The 13,619-nt window shown below is 35.3% G+C and overlaps 1 protein-coding gene across 1 annotated transcript in view; it reads left to right on the top strand.

Annotated features, from left to right (window-relative positions):
• Positions 1–13,619, top strand: part of CNGB3 (cyclic nucleotide gated channel subunit beta 3) — a 59,781-nt gene that overhangs the window by 35,955 nt on the left and 10,207 nt on the right. Inside the window, exons 12-16 of the mRNA XM_030444698.1 lie at positions 1,534–1,656; positions 8,270–8,411; positions 10,306–10,465; positions 10,863–10,960; positions 12,007–12,090. Of these exons, the coding sequence (XP_030300558.1) occupies positions 1,534–1,656; positions 8,270–8,411; positions 10,306–10,465; positions 10,863–10,960; positions 12,007–12,090 (607 nt within the window). The remainder of the gene's footprint in view (positions 1–1,533; positions 1,657–8,269; positions 8,412–10,305; positions 10,466–10,862; positions 10,961–12,006; positions 12,091–13,619) is intronic.

The raw sequence follows: 13,619 nt of genomic DNA, 5'->3' as shown, positions 1-13,619 counted from the left end.
TACACAAATAGATCTCACTGGTCCTGTAAAATGGAAGAAATAGCTGGACAACCAGTGCCAGCCACTCTGCAGAGCTGTTCTGCCTTTGTTAGTTTTGTAGCATGGTACTTGTTGAGTGCCACAACTCTGCACTGCTGCTTATGTCTTTGTTTTCTGGTCACAGGCCCAATTAAATTTTCCAATATTAAATCACTTGCACCATGTGAAGTGCAGAATATAAATATTATCATTATATTGTACTATAATTATGTATTTTTTACCACATAATCTTAAGAGGCAAGAAACCTGAAATGTATGCAATATAACAGTCTTCAGAACTATAATGCAATTTTAAATCTTGCTGAAGGTGTGCAGAGAAACAATTGTAGGGCATATAGACTTCAACATTGCTCAGCATATACAGGGTTAACAGAATTCATGCTTTATTGTCCAAACAGTTTTCCATCAGTGTTTGATAAGGTTTGTGGTTAAAAAAAAAAAAACAAAAAAACCAAAAAAACCCCTGCATACTGTGCTACCAAAATACTATAATTTGCATTTGCAAAAACATCTATTAAATGACTCATTCCATGTCCTGATACAATGCTTTGAAACATAATGCAGAAAAAAACTCACCCTCTGTTTTTGAGGTGCTCATTGGTAAAAGCATTTACACAGCAAAAATCTTTTAATTGACTTACCAGAATGCATTATGATAAGGAAAGAAAAAAGGACAAATGGAGAAAAAAGGTAGTGATTAAGTCATACAAATGAGAGGTAAAAAAATATAAAAATCACAGCCTATTTGTATAAACTACTGCATTTTATTTGAATGCAGCAATAATGTTGTTTTGATCTGAGATCCTTGGTATGGTCATCATTTGAGAGACAAGGCACCACATGACTGGATAATGTCAAACTTAACTTCTACACAGCAAGTGTATGCACCTGGGTGACTTCTCCATTCATCTTATCTACCCCTTGTATTAAACAGCTCCTTGGTGCTTTTGTACTTCATTGCTGGCATTCTTCAGAGAACTGGCCATAAGCATAAGAACTGGGATTAGTAATAAGTCTTGCTGTAGCCACTTAATAATGCTATTCAGCTGATCTACTGCAGGCTTTCTAGCACAGCCCTCGTAAAACAGTTAATTTCTGTCCTCAAATATTTCTTGGCTTTGGTTCTCAAGCTTAGAGCCTATCTTGAACAGAGTTTGGCAAACACATCCACTTGTATCCTCTAGTTTCATTAATATATCTTCAAATTTCTATAAATATTCATAGCCAGTTAAAGAAATAGATTATAAAGTCACCAAGAAGCCATAATTTTAAAATTACCCATTGTCAAATTCTCTAGGAAAAATATTTATGTGACCTTGGACATATGTGAGACACAGGCAGCTAACAGCTATTTTCTTCACAAAATCAATACAGGTCAGGAAGTACTTAGTAGATGCTTAACATAAACACTGCTGGTCAAAAAAATCAATGGGTTCCTTATTAAAAAGAAGGAAAAATGTAAGTTGTTTTACAGGTTCCTGTTGACTTTCATAGGGTCATCAGAACAACTGGCTACTTGCTGTTTATCCTGCACATTAATGCCTGCCTCTACTATTGGGCTTCGGACTATGAAGGACTTGGCAGCACTAGATGGGTGTACAATGGCGAAGGAAACATGTAAGTCCTCTTCTCTTGCAAGAGATTTTTTGTTGATTCTCCTCCTTCTTGCATCTCTTTCCTTTTCCCATGTCTTTGCTTCAGGGGATGCCCTTACTTTGCAAGTACTTGGATAACAAATTTTAGCACCATAACTGCTGATTAGCAGCTTTCATTAGCACTGATTTGGATGGCAAGTGCAGTGAATAATCAGTTTACCACTTTCAGCTTTTACAGGGTTATGAATTAGTGCTAACATTTAGAAATCAAGAAGGGTCATAACTTAAACTTAACTAATTGCATATGCACAGGGCAACTGTTAGCAGAACAATCCATCAAAGCAATCAGAAGCATGGGTTCTTTTTCTGACATACTGAATAGTGTTATTAAAATGCAACATTTCAGTCCCTCTAAACACCATGGTGATTGGTCTGAAAGAAATCCACCCACTTTCTCTGATCTTTTGAGGAGGTCAGGCTTAAACATGTGGCAGTGTCCCCAGTAGGAAGGACTGAATATTGGCACACATTTCCACAAACTTCTTGAGACATTAAGGTGATGGAGAGGAACCAAGACAAAATAGTGAAGTTTGTCGCAGTGCCTCAGAAGTTATAATAGATTTTGTGTGTAGTTATGTAAACATATCTGGTTGGTTCAGATGCATGAACATTAATTTCTTTCAAAGGCCATAATATAGTTAAAACCACTAAAGCTCAAGTTGTTCATTAATTACATTCTTTGCAAAACTGCATCTAATACACTACTGCTATCATAAATCACCCATTAAAAACTTCTCACATTTTCTTGGGGATATGCTCCTCTTCCTTATAATTTTGTCAGATTTCACAAGCTTAGTGTAAAGTTACTATCCCAAGGGGTAAGAAAATATCCTGTGAGAGTAAAACACACTTTGTGTAAAGGAGCATTATTTTATGTAAAGCAACATTATTTTTTCATAATTAGGTTTCTCTGTTTAAAAGATTACATAGGTAAAGTCTCCACACACCACTAAAATACACTGCTAGAGTACTACAGTCAGATGTGCAAGCAAGGGCATGGAGCACAGTAGGACCACTTATGTGAAGTTATACATAGGGATTTACTTGAAGGGTCAAGGATTCCAGAAATATGACAAAAAAACCTCATTTCCATTTTATCTATTTCTGTTAATGTCTTTTCTGGAAATACTTTACTCTTAGTGAAAAAAAACACTTGTCAAACGACATCACATTGAAATCAGATAGGATTTAAGGTAGAATTTTTTATAATCTATTGATCTACCTTGTCCCGACATGGGTTGGTGAGTATATGACTTTACTCCTTTGCTTGTGTCTAACTCATACTGGATTATAGGGTCCCATGTACATGGAACCCCAAAGACTATCCCATGTTGAGCAACATTTCATAAAGCAAAGCTTGTTATCCCACTCACTGAAAATGCCTTCTCTTTGGGATAGTCATCACCTTAGAGAATCAGTCATGCCATATCATCCAATTGTTGAATATTTGTGGACTTCTGACAGAGAGGCATTGTGTGAACATTATCATTGGAGATGCAATGTGGATTTAAATATACCAGAAAAGATACTTTGACACATATCACATATTTATTTCTTTGGAAAGCAGGGATTAAGAACAATCCAGAAAAATCTGTCCAAAAAAAGTGACTAGAACTGCAGTATATATTATGGTACAACAGTGCAGATTTAATTTCCCTTCACATAGCAGTCAGAGTTGCCAACATTTTATGCAAAATATGCCATTTGTCTCACATAGAATAGGAACACATTCAGAAAGGAGATAAGACAAACATAGCTTCTTAGCTAATGAGAAAAAATGACAGTAAACAGTTTGACAAATAAATCAAAATTTTAACGGTCTCAGATTACATTGACCCAAAGCAAATGATCAGGCACTGATTTAGTGGCATGAATGTTTTATGTAGAAGCCCTGCTGTGTTCATAAAATGCTGCTAGTTATGGAGAAAAGCATTCTTTAAAATGTCAGCACTTCTAGGATCACATTTTTTGCCCTTTCCAGGCTAAAAAGAATACACAGACAACGATTTCCCATATCGATTTTATTATATAAAAGTTCCTGAGAAGGCATACTAACTGGTGAACTTCAGTTGATAAACAGCTCTATAAAGCATTCAAACAACAGACAAAATTGTCAAGGTAGCACTTGCAAATTCCTGCTCACTGAATTCTTTTCCAGCTGACATCCAGATTCTGCAGTACTAGTGCCAGTCCAACAAGATTTGCATGGCAGCCTTCAATCAAAACCTTTAACCTTGCAATGCACCCAGATTAGCCACACATGATGTTCCCAGTATTAAAACTCTGCTCATGAGTTTGGTATAATTAGACAGACAACAGCCTCTCCTAATGCAGGAGAACAGCATCTCTGATGCAACTACCTCAGTGTGGAGCCTATGCAACCACAGCAGTGGGATATTGAAAAGATCTCTTAATTAGTAAACAGTTTGATTTATTTGTATTTATTTACAACCTAACTTAACTTCCTAAGTAAGAGATTGATTTCCCTACTTGATCAGGAAAATTGAGAAATCCTCTAGAAAGGAATTCAAGGCAGTAATGTAGTATCATTGCTCTGACTGGTCCCATGGATGTACCCTGTCTCTTTCATCCCTGCCCATGAAGGAAAGTAAAACTAGGAAGCAGAATTCCTCATGCAACCTCCTCCAGGTCAGCATTAATTTTAGGCAAAACACAACATTCTGCTTTGCTCATGCTATATTTCTTTTGCAGCCTGCAAGTCATTCCCAAATAATCTACAAAATTATCTGACATATTTATTAATCAAAGAACCTATTTTCATCCTGTTTGTAGTTTGCTGCCTTCCTGCTCTGTTTACAGACTTAGTGGCTGTCTGGAAATCCAAGAAAATGGTCACTGTACATGTCCAGGACAACACTGCTTTGGTATTCATTGCCCAGTGTGCAGTCAGACTGGGATGTCTTAAAATCTGTCTCACGGGGATCAGATAAACTTTGCATTTGCAGTAAGTCTGATCTGTCGTGCTTGCAGTGCTTGCTATCCAGAGGCAGTTTTGTGCCTTTAATCTGAGAATGCCCAGCCCAACTCCTCCTACTTGCAGCTGTACTTTTTTTGTATATTACACCAGTCTGTCTGAGATTTTCATACCCACAGCCACTTGATGAATGAATAACCTACAAAAAAAAGAGGTAACAAGGAGGAGGTGATATACTGTATATTTTACATTTTATAAAATATAAAATAAAATATAATATATAAATATATATAAAATACCAGTTTATAGAACCCACCTCTTTACTCTGCTTAAACCCACCCTGGTTGTAACCTGAGAAGAATCAAATGTGATAGCCCTGAAGCAGTGTTTCCCTGAGTTGAAATGAATGTGTGAATACCAGCTTAAAATCTGATAGTCACATGCACAAAGATTTGGTTGACCTGCACTAATCAAAACCATGTAAGAAGTGTAGCACATACTGAAATTGACTTTTATGAAAAATATATTTTCATAGGCATATTATTACAAGCTGTCTTATTTGCAGCGCTTCTGGATGTTTTCATACCTGAGACTTATTTTAAGGAAAAATCTAGTAGTTTGGTTGCCTGAAGGAGAAATACACTCTCTGTGTTGTGCAGAGGGAAAATCCCTTTCTTGTCTCACCTTGTTTGCTTCAACAGCAATTTAGTAGCAGGTTGGTGGGGGTATGGTAGGCAATGATGGTTTGAAGACACTGGCTTGTAGGAAGCAGAGCTGCTAATACAAATGAAATAGGAGTCTTTTTTTTCTGGCTCTCCTTAAACAAAATTTACAATCTTGTTATTCCCTTCTAGGGAAAAAGCTGGTTTAAATTTCAACTATATAACTTTCATTTCAGATTAAAAGAAAAACAATAAAATGCATAAATGGAGAAAATAGCCTGTGCCTAAGAGATAGTGAATATCTTATGAGTTTGCCAGTAGAAAGTTTCTTTTAAAGTAAAACTACAGAAGAATGTACAACAGTAACTACACCTTCAAAATGAGGTGGGCAGACCTGAAAAAAAAAATCTCACATTTTCAATATACAACTTGCTAATAACACTGCAAAAAAGAATTTGACTTCTAAATTCCTGAGGAACTGCTTTCATTTCTGTAGATATTCCCAGAACAAAGACCATATTAACTATTATGGTGGATTTAGCAAGTTTGCATCCAAGGCCACTGGGGATAAGGGAATTGGTTAATTACTTTTGTTTCTTATAGTAGCTAGCATGGAAGTATTTCTTTCATTTTATATTCAGTATTTAATTTCTTAACTTTTATATTCATAAATTATACATTTCAAGCACTACAGCATTCTCAGGTATGGCAAATGAATATGGTGTTAATATTCTTTATATGATAATTCCCCTCAGAAAAGCTAGAGACATCATTTGTTTTTTGCTTAAACCATTTGATTTATTGCTTAAATCTTAAATATGAGGTTTTCCTTAATATTTACTGAAATTGCAGAAGTCTAGGAGGAAGCTGCCACCTATGTATACCTTGCTGGAAGCATGCGTAAGTGATGATTGTTTTCAAATCCAAGTGCAAATGTTCTAGTGGTGTAATCCACCAAACAAAGTGGTTCATTTTGCACCACATACCTAACTAGGGAAAATTTATATGATTGCAGATACATAATGATTTTTTTTCCTTAAGGAAAACAGCCTGTTCTGGCTATTAAAATCTAAAGCTAGAAAACTATAGTAAAAATTATCATTGTTACTGCATTTCACTAATTTGCAAGCAAGAAAAAAGTAACTTTGAATAAAAAGCAAAAATTGATTGCTTGGTAAAGCCTGATATTCTAGGTGAAAGATGTGATTTAAATAAGAACTCTCATTGGAATTTATTGTGAGTTTATTTTCTCATATTTGCACAAAATCAACCCTTCAATTGTATTGTTACATGGGCTATTTACTAATAGGAGTGGATTTCATATCTTAATAAGAGAGGAGCTTAAAAGTGGAGGCCACCCAATTAAAATGCACATCTGAAATCTGCAATTAAATCAGATGCACTCAGGTTTATAGAAGGCATGAAAAAATGTGTGCAAGACTGTCTACTTCACAATGAACATCACCAGAAGTATTTCTTCTCCTTTGTGTTTTGTTTTTTTCATTTCAAACTCAACAAAATACAACAGATAAAAGGAAACTTCATTGCTTTAGAAGCAATAGTCAGAGATGAAATAACAGAAAATCTTAATGTACAATTAAGGAAAATGAACTTCCACTCCTAATCATTAGTGAAGCTGAAGACTGATTGGACAGAGACTTAGGAAGCCAAATTCTAATTAATAGGAGGCATTTAAAACCAATTACTTGTTAGCTTGGAAAAGAAGGAAATGATAGCACATTCATGACAATTATTTAAACTAATTAATCCCTACTGCACAGAAAGGGGTATACTGCATTAATAGTGATGCCATCTTCTAGAATGAACTTTTGAATAGAATCTTAGAGATGCCAAGGCACTTTATACATACGTATATATATTAAAGACAGCATGAGTATCCAAATTAAAATAAAATCTCTCCAGGTCCTTTGTTGCTTTCATAAATTTGTATTATCATACTTAATGAAATACACCACATGAATGCAACAGGCTCCATCATGCACAAGGCTGTACAAAGAGGGCTGTACAAATAGGGTAAAAAAGTCTTTTGGCCACAGACCTCACAGCTGGGTATGAGAAGTGACAGAGAGAAGATGCAAACTGTGAAGAGGTCAATATAAGTCATCCATTGAAACACTGAATGTGCTGTGAAGTGACTGATAATTGCTCACTGATAGATTTGGTTTCTAGATCAAGAGAGTTTTGAAGTCTTGAAGGGTGCTAACAAGATGGTTTTGCAGCCACTGATGGACAGATCTTCCCAGCCCTGAGAGAAAGTAATGAAGGCAACAAAGTGTTAAGGTGATAGATGGAGTAGTGGAATCCATTCACTAGAAGTTAATGTAGGAGTAAACATTTCAGTGCTAAGAGAAGTGGTTTGGAGAAGCTTGTGGAAACATACCCTCTGTTTCATATAACGCAGGAAGTAGGACAAATGAAGGGTGCTCAGAAATAAAGTGGGAGGAAGACCAACACAGAGCAGTAGGAAAATGAATGGACACAAGAAGAACAACATTGCCTTGTTGTGTCCATCATAAGGCTTCACACTGGTGCCATCAAGTGAAGTCATGGAGGAGACCTTCAGGGGTGTCTGCAACTTGTGTACTACAGATAAACTCTGGGAAGTCTTTAATACTTTTACATCATAGCATATTCACTGGTAGCATTCAAACACTCTAATAACCAACTTGCCAATTTTTTTGCAGAAATCTCTTTAGTGCAGCATAGACTTACTGGAGGCCAGTAAATAAACCCCAGCATTTGCCATCTATGCTTATTTCACATGTCAGTGAGAACATTCAGCTCAATATGATTTACATAACTGTACAATTTGTAAAATAATAAGTCCTTATAAAAAATACTTAAGGTCTTCTGGACTGAAAAGCATCACTGAAAGGCCCAAGTCAGGTAGGTATATGTTTAACTTCAACCTCATACCTTCCTACAGTCAGTAACAAAAATGTTGTTTGTGTCCACAGGTATCTGAGGTGTTACTACTGGGCAGTTCGGACTTTAATCACCATCGGTGGCCTTGCAGAACCACAAACTCTCTTTGAGATAGTTTTTCAACTGCTGAATTATTTCTCGGGTGTCTTTGTCTTCTCCAGCTTAATTGGTCAGGTACATCCAAAAAATCAATAACTGATACATACAAATTACTGTAATGTAGTGATAATATATTCAATTAAATGGACTTCAGTTCTAGGAAAATGTTTAGCTTCCATCTGAATGTCTCTCTGTTTAACTATCATCCATACTTACTATTCATACTATATATTATTCATACTATACATGCATTTAACCAGTTCTCAGTTTTGCAGCACTGTTGCACACAAGCTACTTTAAAGCCAGTGCTCTGCAGAACACATGATCCTTGAAACTATATAAAATTACTTCTGTAATCCTCAAAGTCAAGGAAACAGTCCCTTGACATACTGTTAAATCTGATATAAAAATATAATTTTAGATATTTTATTAACATGTACAGATTATTAAGTTACACTTGATATTACTGCCAACAGAATACTTTTAATGGGAATCCCATTGTATTTGTCAAACTAGAATTCTGCTTTCTGTTAACCTGAAAATTATTTTTTTTCTATTTCTCTTCATTATTATTTGGCAGAAGGGGAAGAAGAAAGCCCATAGCACAACAAATCTGTTATATTTCCAAAGGAAAAAAGCTGAAATATTTCTAGATCATAACTCTTAAATTCAGGCTTTTTAGTTTTTAAAATACCTCGCCTACAGAAAAACAAATTAAAGAAAAATTTCTCTTAGAAATCGTCCCAGACCTTTTGATTTGTCCATGCTTGTTTCTGGAAGAATTATTATTTAAGGATGAAAACTGAAATGTAATTCTTATTTTCAATACAGGATTGTAAAAGTTCACTCAGACAGTGAAAAATTGCATACCTCTTCTTACTTACAAGTGAAGGAAGAGGTTAACTGTCATTATAGACTCTTGCCTGTAGGATTTAAAATTCATCCAGAAACAGGAATTATCAAAAATAAAACAAAATATATTTTATTAATATAATTCTTTTCTTCTAAAAAACTATTTAATTTAAAAGTACTGGATTAAACCTCAGAGTCTGCTTTCAAAAACTGATATAACTGCAATGAAAGTACCATTGTTCAAGAAGATTCTGCAGGTATAGTCATTTGCAGACTCAGGCCTTAAATCTTAACACACTAACAGCTTCCTTGCAGTTTGTTATAATTCCTGTGTGCAAAGAGTTTTTAAAATTACTGAAGTATTCCTGCTTTTGCTCACTTGAGTGGAAATTGTTATTCCTACTGCAGTCAAGCCCATTGTTGTCAAAAAAAAAAAACCAACCCAAAACCAGAATTCACCCAACCATCACACTAATCCTGGGCCACTTCAATATGAAGCAATTCTACTAAAACCATCTTTATAATTATGCTTTTGAAGAAGGAATATCTACAGAAATTAACTCATCCACTTCCTAAAAACTAAATTGCATTTGCATTGGAATGTTAAATGATGTTCCTGAACCAAAGTCTTCAAGGTCACCTCTCACCTCAAAGTGCATTTCTAGGAGTGATCCAGATTCTCTTAACTTAATGAGTTAAACAGTGGCAGGATATTAATTCTAGTGGTGCCAGCTAATGTTATTAGGGAAATTTAGCCCATTTTGCTTCACTTCTGATTTGAATTACACGCCAAATGCAGAGTAGCTTTATTATAGATTTTTAAGAAAAGCATTATCTATATTTTTCATCCATGTTCAGAAATATGAGACAGAAGAATAAGGTAAAACCCACAAAGGATTCCTTTGGAGTCATAAATATAGACATTCTGATACAATTAGATTAATCCTGTAATGCATCTGGAAAAGAAATGAATGAAGCACCTATTCAAAACATGCAGCTGAATTTATGATTCCGTGAGTTTGCAAACCATTGTTTTCTTCTTTTTATGTGCAATTGACAAGGTATTTAAATCAGGACTACTTTTGCTGAAATGTGTAGTAACAACTGATATTTGCAGATGAGAGATGTAATTGGAGCAGCTACAGCAGGACAGAACTACTTCCGTTCCTGTATGGACAACACTGTCTCCTATATGAACACTTACTCTATTCCAAGAGTGGTCCAAAATCGTGTTCGAACCTGGTATGAATACACGTGGGACTCTCAAGGAATGTTGGGTAAGGCTTTTCAGTTCCAGTTACAAAGGAGTTCCAACTGAGACTGGTTGCATGGGTACAGATATAAGGTGAAAATCACAGTTCTTTTCTGAATGGCATGGAAGAAGTGAGAGGAGGTTATTCAATTTACTTGAGAAAAAAAACTACAAAGCAATATGACACTACTACTACTAATTTGAGTATTTTGTATAATATTCTGGTTATAACTTCAGACAAGATATGTAACTTGCACAACAATATCTTAGTATAAGCATATTATCAACCTCTTCATTTGAACTCATAAATGGTAAAACAGCCCCCTTAAGTTAATTTTCTGTACTGTGTTTCTGTGAGCATTCTTTTATTCCCCCTTTTAATTTCTAACTAACAGTTTCCTTTTTTTTTTCTTCTTTTACAGATGAATCAGAATTACTGGAGCAGATGCCAGTCAAAATGCAGTTGGCCATTGCAATTGACGTGAATTTTGCCATTGTCAATAAAGTTGACTTATTCAAAGCAAGTAATTTTACAAAATGCAGAAATGTATGGTATTCCTGAGACAGAAACCTTGTGTTGTGCATCTTGCAACACTAAAGAACACATTTGTTAGTACACAAGGCAAAACAAGTCTAAGAAATATTTCAGTCAATGGAGTCATATCAGGACAAAGCCAAAGGCCTCCCCTAGAAACTTATGTGTCAAAGCAGAGAATAAAAAAAAAAAAAGCGAATGAGATTAAAACAGTCCTGTTATAGCAACACTCAAACTGATGTTATGGTCAGATTGTAAGTATTTCAGAGTACATATAACCTGTCAGGCACAGGAGAACATATTTTGTAGTAAGAACCCATCTAGCACAACCTGCAGGATGCTCTGTGTTCTGACAGTGTAACTTTGATGTAGTGAATGCTACTTTTTGGTAACTTTTTGTGCAAAGGAGCTTTCTCTTTGTTATCTTGATAGTTTTCCAGAGATAGAATTTACACATGGTACCTAAGACTGGATTTTTGACACAAAACCAAGGATATACTGTATTTTCTGAAGTAGTCTCAATATACAGTAACTGTAATATTAATTTGCTTGTTAGGATAATCATTATATCTCTGCACAAACATTACATATCTGTACACTTTCTGACACATTTTCTGTAGACATAGAATTCAAAGATTCATACCATCATTTTACATTATTTGTTGGGTTTTTTTTCCCTTGATCAGTAACAAAAAAACAAAACAAAACAAAACAAAAAAAAAAAAAACCCACATAAGTGAAGCTGTGAACATAGCACTAACTGAGCTTCCACAGCAAATTAGATGTACAGAAACTTACTTTGTAAAAAATAGATGTTCAACCCAAAGGGAACTTTAGAAGTATGTGAAATTACAACTCTTTCATTCTTTTTTCTGCTCTAGAAGCTTATCTTTACAATGTTTTGAGTTTGAATTCCACTTACAAATCCCTGGATAATTTACATGTTGTTGGGTTTGGCTGCTCAGTGTAAGCACTAACAATTACTTGTGTTACTGAATTAATATAGCTACCAATTCTAACTATTTTAACAGGGGTGTGATACCCAGATGATTTATGACATGTTGCTGAGGTTGAAATCCATTGTTTATTTACCTGGTGACTTCGTCTGCAAAAAGGTGAGCATTGTTGTCTCTTTCAAAACAAAATTACTGTGTGTATTTTAGAAAGAGTTCAGCTATCGGTCAACAGTGTCCTTTAAATAAAACTAATCCTGAGTGAATTAGATAGAATAAAACTAATTAAGGTACTTTGTGTAATAATAACATGCTCTCAAGTTTCAACCTAGAACAAGACAGTATGGATTTTATTACTTATATTATAAAAAAATATATAGCAATATGGATTAATACTTAATGTAAATAGGGTTTATCTGATGATACATAATGATCTTTCAGTATTTTAAATGGAGCAAGCTTAATTTTTATACATTTACCCAGTCAAACCTAGCTACATCTCAATCTATGATGCTCTGCATGTGTTTCATTTTTGTATTCAGAAGCTCTTAACTGGAATTATCCAAGAACATGGCAAATACACTGCATCCCATACTGCTCCTTACAGCAAAATCTAATCTTGCTCCACATTCACTCACAGGTTTGAGCCATCTCCAGAATCCCAGTTGAATGCTGTCACACTGTCCGTTTAGCAAAGCAGCCTATCTTCTCTTAGTGTTTTGGCTCAAACATGACCTTATAGTAGGTGGGTGAAGTGTCAGTACTGTTACTCTTCTGGCAATTGACCCACATTTCATAGCACACCTAGAAGAGACCATCAGAACCCATTAACTTGTCTTAGGAGTTCTGATCCAGTTCTATATCCCTCCAAGTTTTAAACACACAATCCTCATCCCAAATGCTGAGTTAGTCCCACTGGGTTCACAGTGCAGGAAGTTAAACATTTGTGAGTGCTCTGAAGGATCAGGTGTGTCCCTTTAAAGACCAATCCCAGAATTACTGTTGGCTAGGTGGGGTAGAAGAGTGGTTTGGTGTGATTGCTTGTACAGTGCACAGCATGAAAGGACCTTATGGCTGGGACTGTGTCACAACAGAGATTGTAAAGGATGGTAACAGATCCAAGGTCTTGATACTGCAGTCAGGATGTAAACAGTTCCCAGCGACTGAAGAGAAATTGATGAGAAATGTAATGATCATTTTATTCCAGCCTGATTTAGTGCTAAAATGCCTCTCACTTGTGTGGACCTACTAGCTGTCCAACAAGCACAGTAATCCTTTTAAAGCTGTAACAAATATTAGGGAATAAAACCCTGTTTAAACTGCCTCCTCCTTGAATATATGTTGACCACATCATGCTTTACCTCCTTCTGAGGAGGGTCCAACATGCAGAAAGTGAAGGGATAGTAAGTGCAAGCTCTAAATTTTTCACTTCAGAGTTCTTTGCTGTTGACTTTTCATTTTTAAAGTGAAATTATTGTTTCGCTTCAATTACTCCATCTCTATGAGTGGAAAAGTATTTATTTGTCTGTCTTACTGAGACACTATAAAGATTGCTTTGGTCATGTTTGTGAAGCCCATTATATTAGTCCAGTTTTCCTGATTTTTATTGCACATATTGAGGATATTCTTTGAATCCTAGATCATGTGAAGAATCTTAAACCATGCCGTGATTACATAAAAGTACACAAAGT

Source organism: Calypte anna, chromosome 2 (assembly GCF_003957555.1).
Source record: "Calypte anna isolate BGI_N300 chromosome 2, bCalAnn1_v1.p, whole genome shotgun sequence".
NCBI classification, from domain to species: domain Eukaryota; kingdom Metazoa; phylum Chordata; class Aves; order Apodiformes; family Trochilidae; genus Calypte; species Calypte anna.
The sequence above is the reverse complement of the archived record's forward strand: the minus strand, read 5'-3'. Positions and strand labels throughout refer to the sequence as shown.